Source organism: Gorilla gorilla, chromosome 11, assembly GCF_029281585.2.
Source record: "Gorilla gorilla gorilla isolate KB3781 chromosome 11, NHGRI_mGorGor1-v2.1_pri, whole genome shotgun sequence".
NCBI classification, from domain to species: Eukaryota; Metazoa; Chordata; class Mammalia; order Primates; family Hominidae; genus Gorilla; species Gorilla gorilla.
The window spans coordinates 110,163,049-110,185,952 of NC_073235.2; the positions used below are offsets into that span (position 1 = coordinate 110,163,049).

The 22,904-nt window shown below is 37.3% G+C and overlaps 1 protein-coding gene across 10 annotated transcripts in view; it reads left to right on the forward strand.

Moving 5' to 3' along the window:
* CREB1 (cAMP responsive element binding protein 1) overlaps nt 1-22,904 on the forward strand; it is an 87,882-nt gene that overhangs the window by 29,949 nt on the left and 35,029 nt on the right. For 4 of the 10 annotated variants that reach the window (XR_008677447.2, XM_063695133.1, XM_055379490.2 and 1 more), the window contains exons 2-5: nt 10,074-10,195; nt 14,693-14,839; nt 15,582-15,623; nt 21,906-22,006. Coding sequence is in view for 8 of the 10 variants with exons in the window: in XM_063695133.1 (XP_063551203.1) it covers nt 10,082-10,195; nt 14,693-14,839; nt 15,582-15,623; nt 21,906-22,006 (404 nt within the window). In the remaining 2 variants the exon portion in view is untranslated. Of the gene's footprint in view, nt 1-4,064; nt 4,697-10,073; nt 10,196-13,579; nt 13,723-14,692; nt 14,840-15,581; nt 15,624-21,905; nt 22,007-22,904 lie in introns of those variants that run through there. The other 6 variants (XR_010129685.1, XM_031008596.3, XM_055379492.2 and 3 more) reach the window with 3 other exon arrangements.

Here is a 22,904-nt window from a genome sequence, read left to right on the forward strand (position 1 = left end):
TTTTAGTAGAGACAAGGTTTCTCCATGTTGGCCAGGCTGGTCTTGAACTCCCGACCTCAGGTGATCTGCCCGCCTTGGCCTCCCAAAGTCTTGGGATTACAGGCATGAGCCACCGCACCTGGCCAAACATATTTTTCTTTAACTGAGGAAATAAGATTCATTGTCCAAAGCTTAAAAGGAAGGTTTTCTACTTTGAGTTTTTATTAACTCTGATACTTTACTATGACAGTACTTCCAGCCTCTGAGACACGAGAAATAGCGTGAGATTGTAGTAATCAAAATGACCTTACCAGAAATCACCACCAGGTTGGTGAAAAACAGTACATCTACATGGAAGGATGGACTTGATGTTGATTCTTTCAAGATTAAAGACGAAGATGCCTGAACTTGAAGCAAGTCTTTTATCAAAAACGTACATAAAGCAAAATACACTGTATGATACTGTAATGGTGGACACATATCATTACGCATTTATCTGTAGAATGTGCAACACCAAGAGTGAACTGTAAGATTAAAAAAGAAACAACAACAATAGGCTGGGCGCAGTGGCTCATGCTGGTAATCCCAGCACTTTGAGAGGCTGAGGTGGGCGGATCACCTGAGGTCAGGAGTTTGAGACCAGCCTGGCCAACGTTGTGAAACCCCATCTCTACTAAAAAATAAAAAAATTAGCCGGGTGTGGTGGCGGGTGCCTGTAATCCCAGCTACTTGGGAGACTGAGGCAAGAGAACCACTTGAACCTGGGAAGCGGAGGTTGCAGTGAGCTGAGATCATGCCACTCACTGCATTCCAGCTTGGGGGACAGTGAGACCCTATATCAAAAAAAAAAAAAACAACAACAACAACAAAAACAAATCAAAGCCTGTACATAAAGTATGTACTGTTGCCTGCATGCCATTTGTCAGTTTTAAAGATTAACCATGGTCAGTTTTTAAATGTAGTCCAGTATATCCTTGGTACCTTTGAGTTCTTGGGCTTTTTCCTTTGCTGTTTGACTAATAAGCAAAATGTAATAAAAGTAATTAGCATATTGCATAATAGTCCACATAGTTCCATTCCCAAATATTACAGAGAACTCCTCATTTTTTATAATATTGGAGGCTATCTGTTATAACCCTGAAGTCTTGAACATTCCTTACAAATCTCTTGACATCTTTTGTTCTCCATCTGTGAAGTTAGCTAACACCAGAATTCGTGTATTATGACTCCTCCCATAGCATGTGCTGTCTCACCTCAAGAAAACTGAATTTTCACTCTTCCATGTCCAATTTGTAAATAATTCACCAAGAATAAAATTTCAAAATTTAGTTCAAAATAACAGATGTTACTTCATAAACTTATTTAAAAAACAGTTGGACATTCATCTCCCATTTGGATGTAGTGATTTTGACGTAATCACTTTGATTTTCTTAAGTAAATGTAAGTAGGCTATACATATTTAACTTCGGGGCATAGTAACTTTTGGGTACTTACAGTTTCAGCATTGAGCTAGTTTACGAAGCAGAACTAACATTTGAAGACAGCTTCATTCTTTAGTCAACATAAAAATTGCTTTTGTCGAAGTAACTGTATGTAGGAAGTATGTAATCCTTTTTTTCTTAAAAAAATGAGCTCCAAATAGCCATTTAGTAACACTTCATATATAGAGGTTTCTGTGAGATCAATTCTTCCAAGTGTTCAAAGTGTAAAAAGCTGTGAAACACCCATGAAGTGGGTGTTTGGAATGAAAGGGGAATGGAAAGAGATGAGATAAAAATATTATCTAAAATATTGCATAGTCGTGGCTGCTGCTTTGCTAAGCAACACTGTCTCTTGGTGGTCACATACATGAAGACTTGTTTCAAATTCGTGAGTATAGTCTTACCTGAAGGAAAACAAGGCAAGTAAACTTTGCAAATAATTTCAAACAAACAAACAAACAAAAAACTTTAAGAAAGCACTACAGCTTTCTTGTTGAAAGGCGCTATAGAGTTAGTCACATATTCTGAGATGGCTGTCAAACCATGCAATATGTTTCTATATATCAGATGACTTTTTTTTTTTTTTAATTGAGATGGAGTCTCATTCACTGTGTCACCCAGGAAGGAGTGCAGTGGTGCAATCTCGACTCACTACAACCCCCACCTCCCGGGTACAGCATTCTTGTGCTTCAGCCTCCTGAGTAGCTGGGATTACAGGTGCAAGCCACCACGCCCAGCTAATTTTTGTATTTTTAGTAGAGACGGGGTTTCACAATGTTGGCCAGGCAGATCGCAAACTGCCTCAAGTAATCTGCCCGCCTAGGCCTCCCAAAGCGCAGGGATTACAGGTGTGAGCCACTGCATCTGGCTGGCATTATTTCTAACACACTTCTGTTAAATACTTCCTTCAAGAACAATATCTTTGTCATAGAATATGCTACATTTTTTAAAAACAAATTTATTTATCAAGGATGGCATTCAAATACCCTGGTAATTACAAAACTGCAATGATAAAATACAAAATATTGAACTTAAACAGTTTCTCTGAGTTAAATCCAATAAATAAATCAGAGAATTTGTTTTCTTAAATAATATTGAAAAGATTCCTGGGGCCAGGCCCGGTGGCTCACACCTGTAATCCCAGCACTTTGGGAGGCTGATGCGGGTAGATCACCTAAGGTTAGGAGTTTGAGACCAGCCTGGCCAACATGGTGAAACCCTGTCTCTACTAAAAATACAAAAATTAGCCACGTGTGGTGGTGCACATCTGTAATCCCAGCTACTTGAGAGGCTGAGGCAGGAGAATCACTTGAACCGGGGAGGCAGATGTTGCAGTGAGCCGAGATCACTCCATTGCACTCCAGCCTGGGCAACAAGAGCAAAACTCTATCCCTGCCTGCCTCCCGCGCCCCCCCCAAAAAGATTCCTTTTTGCTATTTATTGCCCTGTTTTTGATGACTATGGTGGTGGTCGGGTTATTTTGGTATTTACTATTAATACAGTTTATAAAAGTAAACAAATTTTCAAGCTTGCTTTTATTTTTGTCATATAAGTAATTTAAATCTTACCAAATTCAGATCACAGAGTTAACTTCATGTATAACTTTTCTTGCTTTCTAATATCTAGATTGGAGGCTGAAATAAGGATTTGTTCTCTGGTAAAAGCAGAAAGACCTTGGTAGGAGCACAGGGAAAACTCAGCTTGATAAAGATACCAATTTATTTTCGTTTATCACATTGTCTGCTCTGACTTGTTCCCTTAAAATATTTATAACCTTTGTTACAGTGTGATCAGTCTAATCTAAAGTTTATTCAGTTGAGGTTGATCTATGTTGAGGAGTGTGTGTACATATATACATACATGTATATGCATATGACATTTGAATATGCTTTTTTGCCTGTCTGGTTTCAATGAAGGTGTGCTATATTTAACACCAATAGACTATTATTAGCATCAGAAACCTGGAGCATTGCTAAGTTTCCAGTATTGATTAGATAACATCTCAGTTCTGCCAGGTTGGACATATGGTAAAGATAAATGACAAGTATTTTAAGGTTAACCCTCCCCCGCTTAAAAAAAAAAAGGTGCAGGAAAAAAAGTAGGGGAAAACAGTAGACAGTGCACCCTAGTTATTGATTCTTGGAAAGCTAAAGTCTATCGTATAGCCCCTGAACATTATAACACTTTAGAAAATTAAGGCATTTGAAGGATGTAAGAATGTATCAGCAAGGCTTTGGCTGGGCGCAGTGGCTCACGCCTGTAGTCCCAACACTTTGGGAGCCCAAGGCAGGCAGATCACAAGGTCAGGAAATCGAGACCGTCCTGGCTAACACGATGAAACACAAAAAAATTAGACGAGCTCACACCTGTAGTCCCAACACTTTGGGAGCCGAGGTGGGCAGATCACAAGGTCAGGAGATCGAGACCGTCCTGGCTAACATGGTGAAACCCCATCTCTACTAAAAATACAAAAAAATTGGCACGCGCCTGTAGTCCCAGCTACTCAGGAGGCTGAGGCAGGAGAACTGCTTGAACCCAGGGGGTGGGGGTTGCAGTGAGCTGAAATCGTGCCACCACACTCCAGCCTGGGCGAAAGAGCGAGACTCCATCTCAAAAAAAAAAAAAAAAGAAAAAGAAAAAAATGTATTAGCAAGGCTTTCAAACAGTTACCCTAAAAACTAAATACAGGCACAACATAACTGTGTAGAAATAATTATGTATCACATGTAGGTACTTCTAGATATATTTATGCAGAGTATTTTTGGTTAACATATCTGACTGTGACAACAAAATAGTAATTTAGTTTGAAAATCATGTGCCCAAATATGCGTTTTGCTGTGGTTACCCTGGAGACTTTGGAGTTCTGCCATGTGATTTCCTTAAATCCCTGGAATTTTTGATTGCTGAGAATTCAGGAGGAGTTGCCCACTTATTAGTGTGAAGGGAAATGTGTTTTTCTCATTTCTAGTTGAGGTCATTCTATTTTTTTTTTAAAACCATAGCATGTATTCCATTAGTTATGAATGTATTATTTCTTTAGAGTCAAAATTCACAACTCATTTCTTTGAATATTATCTCTGATCCTAAATGGGATCAAAATTGCCCTAGATTTAGGAGTTTTAAAAGTTTACTAGGTTGTGGGGAAGATGGGTTTATTTTTCATAAACTTGAACTAGAATGTTGACGATTATAAGGACTGGGACACTTCCTAAAGGTCAAAATATTTTAAGGCGAAAGTATGTATTCTTTCCTTTTGCTTAATGATTGAAAGAAAAAGTGGTAATATGCGCTTGCTTTCTATTATGAGCTTTAATTTGTAATTTGATGAAGATTTTTGTTAACTTGCTATAGGTAGTCAGGTAAGGAAACAGTGGTGCCAGAATTTGTCCCTGATTCAGTATAGTTCTGTGCAGGTCTTGAGTAGATGAATTTAAATGCTACTTTATTAGTAAGAATTAGATGGTCAGCCTTGTACTGAGAACCTCCAACCTTCTTCCCAGCTTTATTTTTCTACACGCTTCCCATCATCTGACTTACGTGTTTTACTTGTTTACTAGAATGTAAGCTACATACAAGCAGAGTTTTTAAAATTTTTATTCTGTTCATTGCTTTATTCTGAGTGGCTATTATCGTTTACCTTTTTTCCTTGTTTTCTATGCAAAGTCTCTTATCAGCCACTGCTTGCTCATTTCCATACAGGGCTATAGTTCAACCCTTTGCTGATACCATTTTTCTTTTTTTGTTGTTGTTTTTTTTGTTTGTTTGTTTGTTGTTGTTTTTTTTGAGACGGAGTCCCGCTCTTTAGCCCAGGCCGGATTGCAGTGGCACAATCTCGGCTCACTGCAAGCTCCGCCTTCCAGGTTCACGCCATTCTCCTGCCTCAGCCTCCCGAGTAGCTGGGACTACAGGCGCCCGCTGCCGCGCCCGGCTAATTTTTTGTATTTTTAGTAGAGACGGGGTTTCACCGTGTTAGCCAAGACGGTCTCGATCTCCTGACCTTGTGATCCGCCCGCCTCGGCCTCCCAAAGTGCTGGGATTACAGACGTGAGCCACCGCGCCCAGCCACTATTTTTCTTATAGAAAAAGTTCTTCCAAAACTTATCAATACTGTATTCATCCTTAATGCCTCTTTGAAATTCTCTCATTCTCCTGACTATTGCTGAACATAGTCTCTTCTTTTAAATGCTGAGGAAGCACTCATTTGACACTTTGCTGAGATGTTTACCTGAACTACATTTTAAACTTTTTAATTACTACTGTTTTTACTGTGGAAAGGGGTGTGAAAGTGTTACAGCCCTTTACTATTGGGAAATCTAATCAGATAAATTTCTTGAGGCTAGGATGGAAAGGAAAAACTTTACAAGTTAAGCAAAGGGACTGTTAATTAACTGTTTAATAACTGTAACAACAGTTATGACCAGAGCAACATAATAGATAAAAGACAATCTCCACTAAGAGTCTTCATTGGGTAATAGTATGACTTGTAGTATTTTAAAAAAATACTGCTAATAATCTCAGGTTGTGTTACAGTCTCATGATTATACAGATGGATGGGAATATCTCTATTTGCCTAGGATCAAGAGGCTAGGTGACCTCTTACTCAATGGGTCGTTGTTTGTTATATGTATTAGTATATAGTAAAAGGAAATACTTCCTTTACCATGAATGTTATTTTATTATGTGGCCTTGTAATTATGGTCTCAGCTCCTAGGATCAGAGGATTTAAACTTAGAAGACATTTTTCGGCTGGGCGCAGTGACTCAACGCCTGTAATCCCAGCACTTTGGGAGGCTGAGGTGGGCCGATCAGGAGGTCAGGAGATCGAGACCATCCTGGCTAACACAGTGAAGCCCCATCTCTACTAAAAATATAAAAAATTAGCTGGCATGGTGGCGGGTGCCTGTAGTCCCAGCTACTCAGGAGGCTGAGGCAAGAGGATTGCTTGAACCTGGGAGGTGGAGGTTGCAGTGAGCTGAGATCGAGCCATTGCACTCCAGCCTGGGCAACAAGAGCGAAACTCCGTCTCAAAAAAAAAAAAAAATTAAGAAGGCTATCCTCTACACTAAAAAGGATTGGTAGGCTGCTTGAATGAAATGATAATAAAACACCAGTTGTTTAAGTGGGGCTCCTATACATTGGAAATATCACACTTTGTTTTAAAAAGAAATTGAGTTGTGGAGGGAAGAGGATGAAAAACATTTTGAGTATGTCTTTGTAACTAAAATTTACTTGGATTCACTAATGGCTTTGTTCCTTTATTGTAATGGAGTAATATTTTCTAAAACAAAAAGTTGTAATGGTGTTCTATACCTTAAATGTCAAAAAAAATTAAGTAGTCTCAATGTGTTGTAAATAAAAATGAAAGATGGTCAATCTGTGCATTAGATTGTGTTTAATCAAATGGTAGGGTAAAACTACGCATACCAGATGACAGCGTAGCTTTAAAAATGTGGCTTGGAATAAAGTCTTTCAAAAATGGTTGTGTATACCCTGTCTACAAAGGAGGTATTATGATACATTTGTATTTATCTTCATTCTAGATAAAATGATGGTTTACAGGGGGAGAAAATGAAGAAAAAATTGTGAACGTCTTTTTTTTTTTTTTTTTTTTTTTGGTAAGACAGTCTTGCTCTGTCACCCAGGCTGCAGTGCAGTGGCGCGATCTCGGCTTACTACAACCTCCGCCTCCCGGGTTCAAGCAGTTCTCCTGCCTCAGCCTCCCAAGTATTCCAAGTAGCTGGGATTACAGGCACCTGCCACCACACCCGGCTAATTTTTTGTATTTTTAGTAGAGACCGGGTTTCACCGTGTTGGCCAGCTGATCTCGAACTCCTGATCTCAGGTGATCCACCCGCCTCGGCCTCCCAAAGTGCTGGGATTACAGGCGTGAGCCACCGCGCCCGGCTGTGAATGTCTGCTCTTAATACCTTGACTCATTACTGTCATTGAGTGTATTCATTTGTTTGTTTTATTTTATTGTTATTGAAACTAGTTTTTTGTTTTTATATGCCATTTTCTTCAAGACGAAAATTATGGATAACTCACAGGTAGACTTTTTTTTTTTTTTTTTTTGAGATGGAGTGTCACTCTGACACCGAGGCTGGAGTGCAGTGGCACCATGTTGGCTCACTGCAACTTCTGTCTCCTGGGTTCAAGCAATTCTCCTGCCTCAGCCTCCCGAGTATCTGGGATTACAGGCGCCCATTGCCACACCCGGCTAGTTTTTGTGTTTTTAGTAGAGATGAGGTTTCACCATGTTGACCAGGCTGGTCTTGAACTCCTGACCTCAGGCGATCCACCCGCTTTGGCCTCCCAAAGTGCTGGGATTACAGGCGTGAGCCATCACGCCGGGCCCAGGTAAACTTTTGTTGTTGTTGTTTGTTACATTTGATGTCTTTCTTATTTTTAGTTTAAAAGACCACAGTTTGCAAAATATAACTCAGTGAATTAATCACCAGTTATTATTTGATAATAACCAGAGTTATTTGATAATTTTTAAGTTTTTTTATAATTTAGAAATATAGGGTAAATAGGCAGAATTTAAACAAAAATGGTAATTTCATATAAACAAGTATCTGGTGTTTAAAAAACTTTGTATGCATCTCAAAATCATGATTAAAGTATAGTTTTGGTTTATTATTTTAAAGTGTTATACATGTCTTCTGATATTAAAATTTGTTTTAATTATCCAAGTAATCCTGAATCCATTCTCATGGGAAGAAAGATACTTAAGTCAATATTAAAATACTGAAATATGTAAAGAGTTAAAGGTGAAAGTCATTCTGTACAGTTCTACAAAATTCTGTTTCTCTGTTCACAGCTACTGCTTATAGTTTAGTGTTTAATCTTGCACACCTTTTGCATGCATAAACCTTTACAACAATTTGTTTTACTTTTTTAAAAAAATAAATGGGGCTCTATTTTACAATGTGTCAATGTATTAATTTTTTTTATGGTTACAATTTTGTAATGGTTCTCAGTGATGGATAATTGTTTTCAGGGTTTTTTTGCTATGATTAAAAAAATTTTACAGTGAATACTATTGAACTACATCTCTGGATATTACTATCGATTAAATGGTCAGTGCACTTGTGGCTTTATGAATATTTTAAATAATGTAGTCAAGTCTGTTGATCTTTTTCCTCGTCATCTGTGTTTTGTGGATTTTGGTATTTCCAAACTATATTCATTTCTACAGAGTTATTTTCATTTCCATTTTTTGAACTGTCACTTGTAAAACACTTTCTTTTTATAGAACCTTATGAGTGATAGCAAGATGTATTAGTATGTAATACATTGTGATGGAGTGTAATGATCACAAGGATCAGTGACAGTTTTGATGACCAATTTCAGAGTTATAAAATAAATGAAATATATTCTGGAAAAGTCGTGGGCTTTTTGTGTTATTTGTGGAATCACTAAAGGTAGTCAGTCACTATTAACAAATTTGTTTTGACACATAATATGTGAGGCACTGAATTATAATAGGCACTAGAAACATTGCCTATTTTCCTGAATCCTTTAGACAGGATTGCTTCCCCAGTTACCAGAGATTTCTCTAACCTTGATTTACAGTAGCTACTGCTGGTAGGAATTGCTCCCCACTCCACTTTTGCTGCCATCCAGTGTTACGTTACCCTACAAATATACTAAGTGCTTAGCAAAGCAGAGTCCAAATGTAAGATCAATTTTTGTCTTACCCAGAATTTTACAATTAAAAAATATAAATAAAAGGTATTTCTCTGTGTGTGTATATATGTATGTGTACAGTATAGTGTTGCATGCTATACATGGGGTGAGGTATCAGAATGCTTTAACTTTTTCAGTGTTTGGCACCTCTAATTTGGCTCTGTGGCCATTTATTCCACCTTTCTACCTTAAAATTCCACAACTTGGGCTCTTGAAATTACCTGGTATTGTGCCATGCACGTGTATTCTCAGCTACTCCAGAGGCTGAGGCGGGAGGATCACTTGAGCCCAGGAGTTTGAGGTTGAGATTGAGATGAACTGTGAGAACATGCTACTGCACTCCAGTCTGGGCAACAGAGCAAGACCTCATCTCTAAAAAATTTTGGGCTTGAAACGGGCTGATTTTGTCCTACCACTAGTAATCACTTTTGGAAGTAGCTTACAATTGCTGTTTCTTCTTTCTTATGGGGGTAAATACCCTTATAGGAGGAATTATGAAGCCAATATCTAATAGACTCTGTCATCATTAGCTCACTTCCACTCTTCTGCCATCTCTCTGTACCTGATTAGTATAGTTTTGAAAAATTATAATTTTGCTACCACTGCACCTCTCCTTGTTAGTAGAGGAGATTTATGTAAGAGAAGAACCTTTTATTTCTAGACAAGGTAATATCCCATTGGGAAGAAACAGCCAAGGGAGAAGAAATGTTTTTTTCTTCTTTGAAGGGACTAGAACTTTTATAGCTCAGCAAATTTGAACAAGTTTGACGGTAATTCAGCTACATTATATTTTAGCTAGATTTCTGAGTTCATTTGGTAACCTAACCACCACATATATACCTATTTATAACTTGAAATTTGCCTTTAAAGTCACGAAAGCACAAAGCACTGTGGTGCTTGTAACACTCTTCCATATTATTATAGGTAACTAAATGACCATGGAATCTGGAGCCGAGAACCAGCAGAGTGGAGATGCAGCTGTAACAGAAGCTGAAAACCAACAAATGACAGTTCAAGCCCAGCCACAGATTGCCACATTAGCCCAGGTATAAAATACATGAAGAGATTCCAGTTTGTGTCTCTTCCTAGAGGAATACGTTTCCAAGAGAATTTAGTTGTTATTACATAGATATGCATAGAATGAGCAGAGATACTCTTACAATATCAAAATTCCTATTTACTTAGTATTAGAGTATATTTAGAAATGATAGTATTAATTCAATAACAGTAAAATGTATTATTAAACAATAATACAGTATTTTTAGTGAAATGATCCAGAAATAATTACATTTTAAACTTATGGGTAAATGGTGCTCTCAGATAAGGGAAGAAAACCTTGGCTATGTATAACAACTGCTTTTTTTATTTTTTTAATATGACACAGATTTATTTTTCAACAGTGGGAATGCAGATAATATGAAAGCCTAAGTTTATATAACTAAACTAAAAATTAGGATAAGCAAATAAATTGACACGTAAGGAAATTTTAGGGATGATAGCAGTTTTTTGTTTCCTGTATATTTTAAATATAATTTCTGATTCTTTCATTTCATCTTTCTCTTTAACATCCTATCTTTAAGAATATTTTCTCTCATTCTTATGTCTTTGTTTGCATGCATTCTCCTCAACTATTTTATTAACAGCTGTTTACATAGATAGGAATGAGAAAGGTGATTAACTTAAAAAACAGATAGCAGATACAGACCTGCTAGTTAATAGTGTGATACCGTGTCTTTCAGATGAAGGTTCCCAGGAGAATATAATCCTAGCAGAAGCTCTGATATATGTAGCTTCAGTTTCTCTAAGAGTTTAAAAGTTCCTAGAGAAGTCACCTAGCAAGAATGAATCATGGGAAATAGAGGACTCACCACACTTGGGTGTCTGGCTGAGGTAGTGTGAGCCAGATACTGGATTTCCAGCAAGAATATAGTCAGAAGGAGTGAGCTGTTCTGTGTTTTCTCCTAAGACCACCAGGGTTTACCTCCAGCCTTCAGGAATAAGACAAAGCCAAATACATTTAATGTACTCATACGAGGCAGGCTGCAGGATTGAAGGGGAGAGAGCCAGGACTTCCATCAATATAGGGTCAACAGATAAGAATCTGGGCTCATCTGTACATTTTGCCCTTTAGAAAGAAGAAGACACAATGCTAGGCCGGGCGCTGTGGCTCACGCCTGTAATCCAAACACTTTAGGAGGCTGAGGCGAGCGAATCACTTGAGGTCAGGAGTTCAAGACAAGCCTGGCCAACATGGTGAAACCCCATCTCTACTAAAAATACAAAAATTAACCAGGCATGGTAGCACACACCTGTAAATCCAGCGACCTTAGAAGGCTGAGGGAGGAGAATTGCTTAAGTCCAGGAGGCAGAGGTTGCAGTGAACTGAGATTGCGCCACTGCATTCCAGCCGGGGTGACAGAACAAGATTCCCTCTCAAAAAAAAAAAAAAAAAAAAAAAAAAAGAAGATACAAGCCAGCAGGCTTCTTTATGATGATAGCCCTTAACACATCTTATATCTGGAGTCACACTATTTTGTCCAGTCTGGTTGTCCCCAGAGTTGGCTGTATTGTGTCATCCTGGGAATTCCTTTCTCCCTACTTCCATTTTCTCACAGTTTGTGTTTTTGATATGGTAAAGCATGTTTTTCAGTGGTTTTATGAGAAAGAAAGGTTGGCTGAGTAAAGACAGCATGTTATAAAAATTGAATGTACGGGCCGGGTGTGATGGCTCACACCTATAATCCCCACACTTTGGGAGGCCGAGGCAGGCGGATCACGAGGTCAGGAGATTGAGACCATCCTGGCTAACACAGTGAAGCCCGTCTCTACTAAAAATACAAAAAAATTAGCTGGGTGTGGTTATGGGCTCCTGTAGTCCCAGCTACTCGGGAGGCGGAGGCAGGAGAATGTCATGAACCCGAGACCGCACCATTGCACTCCAGCGTGGGTGACAGAGCGAGACTCCATCTCAAAAAGTAAATAAATAAAAATAAAAATTGAATGTACATGTGCCTTAACATCTAGAAGATGTACAACAAAAATATTAAAAGTGATTAGCTATGGGTGATAGGAATATAAAGGGTTTTTATTTTATTTTTTATATCGGTATTTTATAAATTTATAATGAGAGGAGCCATTATATAAAATTATTAGTGTAGAAAAGGGATTATTCATTGAGTTAGCTAGGTATATTTTCCCTAGAGAAGACTCAGGAAAGAGAACATAGTAATTGCTTCAAATATTACAAGAGCATTTATATGGAATTGAGAGAGATACTCTGAATAAGGTTAGGGTTCTCAAACTTCAGTGTAGGGGAAAGTATGATTGGGTTCCTGTTAGAGTTGACTTTACAGAGTATCCTGTGTGACTCTAATGAAGTTATTCCATGGACCACATTTTGAGAATCAAACAAAACTAAGCAAGATTTATAGTGGCCAGAGAGAAAGTGATTAATAAGTAAGGACTTTATTACTATCCAGAGATGGAAGCTTCTGGTTTTAACCTATATGCCAAAGACTCTGTCTTTATAGGGATCTTCCCCCCAGGCTTCACAGTCACATATTTCGCTGCCTGCTAAAATAAACATCTCTACAAATTCAGATGTCAGATTAGTTTCATCATCTTCCATTACAACCCCAGTCACCCAAAAGCCTATCCTTACTTCTTGCATTCTCTTTCTCAATTAAGGACAGTCTGCCAATTCTCTTTCAGACATGAAACATGGGTCATCTGCCGTTCCTCTCTCACCTCTTTTAACTATTCATAAAGCCCTTTCTGGACTGCTTCCAAATTTTTCATAAAATCACTTCCCTCGTTCCCATCTCTACTACTACTAACTGCCCTCTTTTTGGCCTTCATCATCTTTCCTTAACTACTTCATGGGCTTTCTTCGTTGGTCTCCCCACCACCAGTTTTCCCCGTGAAATATATATCTTTCACACTGCCACTAAAGTGGTATTTTTTTTTTTGTTTTGTTTTGAGATGGAGTTTTGTTCTTATTGCCCAGGCTGGAGTGCAATGGCGCGATCTCGGCTCACTGCAACCTCTGCCCCCTGGGTTGAAGCAGTTCTCCTGCTTCAGCCTCCCAAGTAGCTGGGATTACAGGCGCCTGCCACCACACCTGGCTAATTTTTTGTATTTTTAGTAGAGATGGGGTTTCACCATGTTGGCAAGGCTGGTCTCGGACTCTAGACCTCAGGTGATCCACCCGCCTCGGCCTCCCAAAGTGCTGGGATTACAGGTGTGAGCCACATTGCCCAGCCTAAAGTGATCTATCTAAAAGCAAACATCACCATGGTATTCAAGAGTTCAAAAGCCCTTCAGTGGCTTCTGCAATACCGTCAGGATAAAATGCAGTTTCTCTGAGGTGACATAATACAGGCTTTTTGTGACTAGCACATCTAGCCCCACCTGCCTCTGTTGTTTTCTCTCCCTACTTCATACATCATACAGTAACACACTTATGTGCACCATTGGTGCTGAGCTGCTGGTTATCCCACTCTGCCATGTGTGCTGTTTCTCTTTGCTTTTGCCACTACTCCACTCTGTGCTTGAAATTCTATGACTCTTCCCTGTAAGTAATAATAACAAGTCTAACTTTTTTCTTTTGTTTTAAATTCGCATTCTTCCCTGATAGCCTCCCCTTCTCTTAGGTTGGGTAGAGTAATTCTCAGTGTGTCCATTTTTCTTTTAGCAAACCTCATTACTAAACTGAGTTGTGTTGTGTCTCTTTTCCCCGTTCCTTCACATACATACCCCCAATAATTTACTTGAGGTCAGAGACCCCTATCTTTCTCACTTTTGTAGTTTCGGTTCTCACATTATTCCTGGAACATAGGTCCCCAATAACTGTTTCGTGAATTAGCAAATAAAATTCCTATCCTTGAATGTGTTCAAGCATAGGAGCAATAAATAACATCTGATAGACATGTATGATTTAAGGACCCTTTTAACCTGGGTATTGACTCATTAAAACTGCCTTAGTTCTAGACTTAGTAGGTCAGGTTTGCTTATGCTTGAGAGCAGTTAGATTTTAGAACGTGACTTATTTAACATGATATTCTTTAGAATTTTATGTTTCTTCAAGGATAGTATATCTGTTGACCTTGGGTGAACACTTAATCTCATTGAGCAGTTATTTCTGTTTTTAAAAATGGAGATCCTTATCACCCAGTCTTCAGTTTCTTCAAATAGCAAAATCAGAAATTGGAAATGAAAGCAGGTGGGAAAATGTAAAGTGCCATACAAATAAAGTGATATCTCATGTTCAGAGAGTCTGTATTACATATTTGGTATAACATGGAAATAGTTTTTAATTTTTTGTCACTTGGGAAGAGCTGAAAAGGGTAGGGGTATAGTTTTTGGTGTTTTTTATAGTGTTTTTTCTTAAAGAATATTAAATTTAGTCATTACTTTCATATCAGTGAAATACATATCTAGCAAAAAGGTCACGTTTTTGCTTCTAAAAAGTTATTTCATATTGAACATGAGTACTGCCAAAGAGTGTCTGGGATGATAATTCTTTTCTGTGTTCAACACCATAGGTATCTATGCCAGCAGCTCATGCAACATCATCTGCTCCCACCGTAACTCTAGTACAGCTGCCCAATGGGCAGACAGTTCAAGTCCATGGAGTCATTCAGGCGGCCCAGCCATCAGTTATTCAGTCTCCACAAGTCCAAACAGTTCAGGTATGTGTATAAAAAGTTCTGCATCTATTTTAATAACTTTTGTTTATAGCCATATCTCTCTCCTTTCACTAGTTATGAAAATAAGGACACATCTAGTTCAGTTTATTTTATTCACAGTATAGGAATATGCTGCATCTGTATAGTCACCTTATGTATAGGAACATATATATAGAAGAACAAACATAAAAGAAAATGACTAATTTCTTAAGCTGCAGAAGAAAAAGAATTGATTGGGGAAAATAATGAAGTACATGAGATAAAGTGGAAGTGTTTGGGAGAAACTGTAGGACTGAAGTACCTCAGTTAAGGAAAATTGAGATGCAAAAATAGTAACTAATTTTCTAAATCTGCAATTGGAGAAAAACCCTTGATCAAAAATTAATAACCTTACCTAAGATATTATTTGAACTTAGAGATTACATAAAGCATTTGTAAAATCAGCTGTGCTTAGGGTTTTCAGTTACAGTGTGTAACTTTGAAATAATATATTCAGAGGGTACATCTTAAGGGTCAGGAATTATACTATGCATGTTATCTAATTCTTTGGAGAGATCTTTCCTTTGGGTTTGATCCACAGTTAATAAAGGCACTGTAGACCTTTGAAGGTGACTACTCTGTTTAACTGTAGGGAACCGAGAGCAGTATAGATCATTGCAATTGAGCTTATTGAAAAAAAAGACTTGAACGTTCATTCAAGTAGGCCATAACCCCAGCCTCCCATTTCATATTTTTTGCTTCACAGTCTTCCTGTAAGGACTTAAAAAGACTTTTCTCCGGAACACAGGTGAGTCCTAGGTCCTAGATTTGGAGAGAACTATTATTAGAAAGGAAGGTGAGAAATTATTCTTTATGTCTTTGTCCTTTTCCTCTATAAACATGGAATTTCAACACTTGAACAAAAACCTCAGAGATCTTCTGGGTCTAGGCCATACTTGTTACCTCCCCAGCCCTTAGTCTGTTGCTTAATTCTGTTTAACATTTCTCCCCTCTTCCTAATGGTAGTCCAGCATTTACTTGAACACTTTCAGAGAAAGGAAGCTCAATCTCCTGAGGTAACCTGTTTACAATTAGGAGTGATTGCTAAAATATTCTTCCCTGTGATGATCCAAAATATATCTTCCTAAAACTTTTACCTAGTGATCCCAGGTAAACACAGGTTCTATTCTCGGAAACTAGATTAGCAAGTCTAATTCCTGTTCTATTGGACTGCTTCCTCTTCCCCATCCCCCGCACCCTTCCTATTTTTAAGAAAATTTCCAGACTAAACAAACTGTTTTTCTTTAGCCATTTATTAGATGGTATAACTTTGTTTCCTCTTCACCATCCTGGTTGTTTTCTTCTGGGTGAGCACTGTTATGTTTTCTTTACATATAGTAACCAGAACTGATTAATATTTGTAGAGGGGAGAAGTGCTGTCTTTGTCCTGGAAGCATTCTATTAATGTCCTCAGTAGAATTTGTCAGCCATTTTATACTATTGAGTCATCGAACTGCTGTTAACCACCTCTACTTCATTCTGTCTTTGTGCTTTTGGTTCACTTTGACACTTAAGTGGGAGTGTGGGGGAGGAGAAGTAATGTTTTTGTGTGAAATCATCAGTTGTATGAATTTCCATAAGACACTGGGAATGGCATTTGTTAACAAGTAAAAGATAGTGTTGTGCATGTAAAGATCTAAGAACTTGATACTTCTATGAAATCACAATGACTGAGCAATAGTCCTTTGCCTTAGTTTTTATTCCATTGAGTGCTACCTTACCATTGGCCATACTGTGCCATTACTAATTCCCTAACCATATGCTCCTCTTGGTAATAGTGAGAAAACTTGATTTGCTAGTGAGGAGACCTAGATTCCAGACCCAGTTTGGACATTAATAAGTCAAATGGCCTTGGGCACATCTACCTTTCTCTTTTTCACTTATAGAAGATCTTTCTATAAAGAACACAAAAATTACTTAAGTTACAGCCACAAAATGTGCTAAGATTACTGTTTTTTATTGTAATATGTGTTATTGTTGATTGTATTCTTGATTTTAATCTTTATTCTGGGGCAACATAATTTGGACATGAAGATTTTATGGCCATTAAGTATAGAAATATTCTCTTTTTTTTATTTGCTTGTATTGATCTTTAAGGAACACATTTGTCCATTAAGGTCCATTAAGGTGAGCTGTACTTCTAATTTAAGAGTGTGTATTTATAAAAGAAAAGTTGGACTTATTGAACCCTGGATTCTACAAATAGAGATACAAATATAATATTTTTTTCTTTAAAAGGCCTAGAGTATCTATTTTAATAGTTATCTTAGCCAGTTAATGGTGATTAGTGTTAACAACTAGGAAATAGTTTATATCAAAAGAGATGACCAAACAAGGAGAGGATCTTCTAGATGGGAGACCTCATTAATATTCCAGAATAAAGTTTCCAAAATATACAAGGTACAGTTCTCTTGTTGTGAGAATAGATTATTACTTTAAATTATCATTCATTCCTACAACAAATGTTTATTGGTGACATGCTATGTCACTGTTCTAGTTGCTATAAAAGACAGCAATGAGCAAATAATACTTCTCTGTTCTCAAGAAGATCACATTTTAATGAAAAGAGACAGACTATGAAAAAATAAATTGTGTCAGGTGAGGAGAATTAACGAGAGAGATGAATAAAGCCAGGGGAAAGGTATGGAGAATGATGTGGAGGGAAGGGTGCTCTACTTTATGTAATGTGCTCAGGGAACACAGCACAGACCAGAGGGCAATGAAGGAGGCTAAGGCATGCAGATCGAAAGGTTTGGAAGTGAGGGTATACTTGGGATATCAAGGAATAACAGAAAGGTATGGCTGGAATAGAGTAAGTGAGGAGGGAAGTGATTGGAGATGCAATTTACAACGTAAGTTTGTCTCCTTTAAAATGTCAAATCTACATATTTTAAAACCCTAGGAATAGAACTTTGTAAATTGTTCAGGAGTCTTCCGGAGTTTCAGCAGGTATTGAACTTATTTCTTAAAAATACAAAATTGTAACCCCTTCCTATTAACATGGAATAAACTGACTTAGAGCGAGGGAGATGAAAATAATAAACTAGATAAATCTCATTGAAAGCTTGCATAATTGGTAGATGCAAATGAAAATGATTACTTAGTAAGCATACCTCAAATGCACCTAGTTTTGTTATCTACATGAAGTTTTCTTTTTCAATGCCAGCAGTTGTTAAATCACATTTCAGAAAACCCAAGCTTAGAATCTGACTTCTAAATGACTGTTATAAAGTGTTAAATGAGGTCAGACTCCGTGGCTCATGCCTGTAATCCCAGCACTTTGGGAGGCTGAGGCGGGTGGATCACTTGAGCTCAGGAGTTCGAGACCAGCCTGGCCAACATGGCAAAACGCCATCTCTACTAAAAATGCAAAAATTAGCCAGGCGTGGTGGTAGGCGCCTATAGTCCCAGCTACTCGGGAGGCTGAGGCACGAGAATCGCTTGAACCCTGGAGACGGAGGTTGCAGTGAACCAAAATCATGCTGCTGTACTCCAGCCTGAGTGACAGAGTGAGACTCTGTCTCAAAAAATAAAAGTGTTAAATGATTTTTAATGAAGCATATTATGTCATTCTCACTATCCTGAAAAATAACATTATTTATCTTTAAGAAATATATAAATTTTTAATATTTATGCTTATCCTATCTCTTTAAGAACTCTTGTTTTATAATACGAATACTTAAAATTTAGAAATAAGAAAAATGTATGCCTGTGTAAAATTTTTCTTATTTATAAGAGATACATGCAGATCAAAAGAGTTGGAAGATCATTGATCTAGACTTTCAGTAAGCTTCTTGATCCAATGAGTAAAACACTGTATCTAAGGCCAGGTGCAGTGGCCTATAATCCCAGCCCAGGCAGGAGGATTGCTTAAAGCCAGGAGTTCAAGACCAGCCTGGGCAACATAGCAAGACCCTGTCTCTACAAAAAAATTAAAAATTAGCTGGGAGTGGTAGTGCATGCCTGCAATCCCAGCTAACTCAGGAGGTCGAGTCTGGAGGATCCCTTGAGCCCATGAGTTTGAGGCTGCAGTGGGCTGTGATCACACCACTGCACTCCAGCCTCGGTGAGTGAGTGAGATCCTGTCTCTTAAAAAAAACTATGTCCAAACCATGAGTCTCAACTCTACCGAGGGATAGTACTTAAGTTTCCAAAGGACCATATATAGGTTTAGGAAACATCGAATATTACCATTGTTTTGATTGATTCTAGTTACTTTATAGTTTATTTTAAAATTTCAAATAATCAAAACGGAGTCCTCCACCTTTCCAATATAAACAGGTAGTATGGGTTTTAAATAAACCAAAGTTGAGAAATACAGACCTAAAACTTTATATCTACAAGTGGTAGTTTAGTTTTTTGAAAATTTCTTGACTTACAAGTGGCCAAAATTAAAGACCTATTTAAGGAATTCAGAAAGAAGTTAATAAGTGATAGGAGATGAGAATAAAAGGAAGGGGTTCCATCATTGGAATGTGATGATGATATGTGATGTTTATAATTGGGATATAATTTTTCATATGATGTTTTTATTCTGTTATTTATAAAAATAGATTTTTGACATGATTTTTATTGATCTCAGTTATGTGGGTCCAGTATGTTTTTTTTTTTTTAACATCAGTTTTAGGTTCACAGCAAAATTGAGAGGAAGCTACAGAGATTACCTGTATACTCCCTCCCCAACTCCGTGGATAGCTTCCCCTGTTCTTAACATCCCCCACCAGACCGGTACATTTATGTTATAATTTGATGACCCTACATTAACACATCATAATTACCCAGAGTCCATAGTTTACATTAAACTTCATTCTTGGCTTGGTATATTCTGTGGCAGTATTTTTATTATTGATTGAGTGATAGATCAGGGACTCCATAGGAATTAGCTTCATGGCTTACTTCTCTTCAGATGGTATTCCCAAAGAGGAAGTGTTGTGTTTATTTCAGTGGTCTGAATTCTCTTTACATTTACAAAGTTGCAAGCACTACATAGTGATAAGTTCATTCCTTCTGTGTGAATTGACAAAATCTTACAGGTCAGAGAAAGGCAACTTTTTTTTTTTTTTTCATTAAAGGCCATAGATCCAGAGTTAGAAAAAAAAAGGACACAGATTAAAAAACAACATTAATTTGTTTCATTTCAAAACTATCCTGTGGGTAGTTTATATGGCATATTTTAATGTTGTTGTTTTAGTGAGTTCCAACTTGGAAGGGGGGTGTTCCTTAATCACTGTATGTCCTTAAGAGAAGCATGTAAGGATGGGGCATATGAGAGTCAAGCAGTGGACACAGAAAGAGCCACAGAGGAGCTAAGTGAATTCTGAGTGGAGTATTAATGAAGGGAAACAACACTTGTCACAGTACTATCAACTTTGAGTTCAGTCTTGTTATTCCTTGAATTTCTGATCCTTTCCTCAGGCCTTTTCATAGCTCCTGATCTTCTGTATGTGAGAAAGTTTGTGCAGAGACTCTTGTGTGTGGGCTAGTTACAGCAGCTACTGATTAACGTGAAACTTTTCTGTGTGCTTCTTTGGCAGTAATTACAGCATTATTATTCTGCTGAGAATCACAGACTAAATTCAGCATTACTCATCTTTTTATCTGTCATTTGTGAATTCATTATATGTTGCCTATTGATTTTTAGGTCTTTCAGACTGTACTTAGACTTTAAAGTGTTTGGATGGGGCAAATTACTTCATTATAAATATATTTTACTACAAGTTACTAGCTTTACCTGGTTTCATTTTAAATGAACATGCGTATCACAAAGCCCTGTAAAATGAATGCCCACTTGGGAGAACTGTTAGGCTCAGACCACACATAGAGTACGCTTGGAATTTCTCAAGTACCTCTGAATATGTTTTCTTACTGCCATTGCCATATGTTTTGACGTGGAGCTGACCTACATAGACCCCTTTGTCTTGGTTAAGTATAATTCTTGCTCTGACCGCATAATGTGCCCCTAGTTCAGGAAAGAGCATAACGTTTCTGCTGATTAGAGAAACTTGGGCAGTGTAAATTTGACAATCAAGCATACTTAGGTAAGTGAACTCTTCTAGTCTAGAAAAGGTGTGAAAATGCCACTGGTTGCTGCTTCTGACGAACCTGGTTTGAGACTAGAACAGTCTGGTTTGAGACTGGAACCACCAGGATTTTGATGCTGGTAAGGATGTCTAAAATGGAGGTACTAATGACAGTGGCTCCACTACTTCCTAGCTTTGTGACTCGGGTGAGTTACTTCTTTGTGCCTTAGTTCTTCCATCTATGGAATGGATATAATAGTATAGTACCCATCTGGCGCCTACATTACTGTGAGTATTAAGTAATGTAGTATATGTAAATGCATTAGCATAACACCTGGCACATAGGCATCTGTAAATTCTAGTTTCTATCATTAATATCCCATGTAAATTTTTTATTCACTTATCTTCATTACTGTTCAGTCTAGGTATTCTTATCAGAAAAGCATAGTTCTTTACCTTGAATTTTTACTTAAAAGTGATTATAGAATGCTAACTTTGAAACATGTTAGGAGTTTTTCCTAACTTGCTAGGAACAACTGTCAGGGATGTGATGATGGATCGCCAGTCTTACTGTACAACTGTAAATATATTCATAAGTGTTTATACAGTTAAATAATAATATTTGTATAGTCACTATATAGACTTAGGACCAAATATTTAGCCATCCATTTTATCCCTTATATCAGAAACCTTATTTTAGTTGGTAGTTTTGTTCCAACAGATGTAAGAAAAAACTGATAAGTAATACTGATGCATTCAGGATTGATTACATGGAGTCCTGAAAAAAAAATTAAACTGCAGCTATTTTAGGTTCTCTAATTTCATCGTAGTTTATAGGGTAAGTAAAGGGAAGGGGAAAGTGATTGGTATGGTTGTCTCCCATAAGAACTGATTTTTTTCTACTGAAGCATGTATAAAGTTTATATATGGCTTTTTGTATTTGACTGTTTAATAAAAATTTTACAGGAACTAAATTTGATTATCAATATGAAGTTTTTCTTTATTTTCAGATTTCAACTATTGCAGAAAGTGAAGATTCACAGGAGTCAGTGGATAGTGTAACTGATTCCCAAAAGCGAAGGGAAATTCTTTCAAGGAGGCCTTCCTACAGGTATGGAATTTAATAGTTAGAATCAAAGATGTGGAGGAAGTCTTAGGTAGTTGCAGATAAAGAGATGTCAAAAGACCAGTTAGTTGCTCAAGTCAGTTCCTTATAGATTACTTTTCTTCATCTTGAGTTATTTGTCTCAAATAAAGTGGAAGCTTATCCTACAGAATAAGAAGAGCACTTGTTACTCTCACCAGTCCTAATTTTTTTTTTTTTCTGTTTCTGTTTCTGTAGACTGTGCTGTCTTTCTGTTAAAAGTTTGGAATACAGTTGATAAGGTTATACCATTTTTTAGTTATAAGCCAACTCTGAGGCTCTGTTATTTATCTACTTAGTAACACATTGCAAACCATTTTTTATGCCATGGTACTTAACAGATAGCTATTAATTTAATAATTGTCTCAGGGAGATGCATTACTAACATCCCCTAATTTTAGCAGTAGCTTACTGTAATTTTTGTGTTCAGTTATAGATGTTGCCTAGTCCATGTCTTGCCTCCAAGGTGAACCAAAACCATTTTTTAATGTAAAAATTAGCTCCACATTAAATATCTTCAGGAACGGCAGTTCCATAAATCTTGATAAGTTTACTTCAGCATTGAAGAAACTTCAGACTCATAATTATCTTCCTTGTTAGTGTAAATTATTTTTTATATATTCCTATTTTTCAAAGGGATGGTTTTTTCCCCCCGCTTGGCTATTAAACTAACCCTTTTCTCTGTCCTTACAATTAAATTAAGAATCCTAAGTGACTAGCAATAAATAGATTTTGAGGTCTAAGAAATTTTATATTACCAGTTTATGTTATATGTATTTATATTCATAATTTATTTTAAGTATAGCTAGTGTTAGATTTTAACTTTGAAGTATATCTCCTGTTAGTATATAACACATTTGATCCT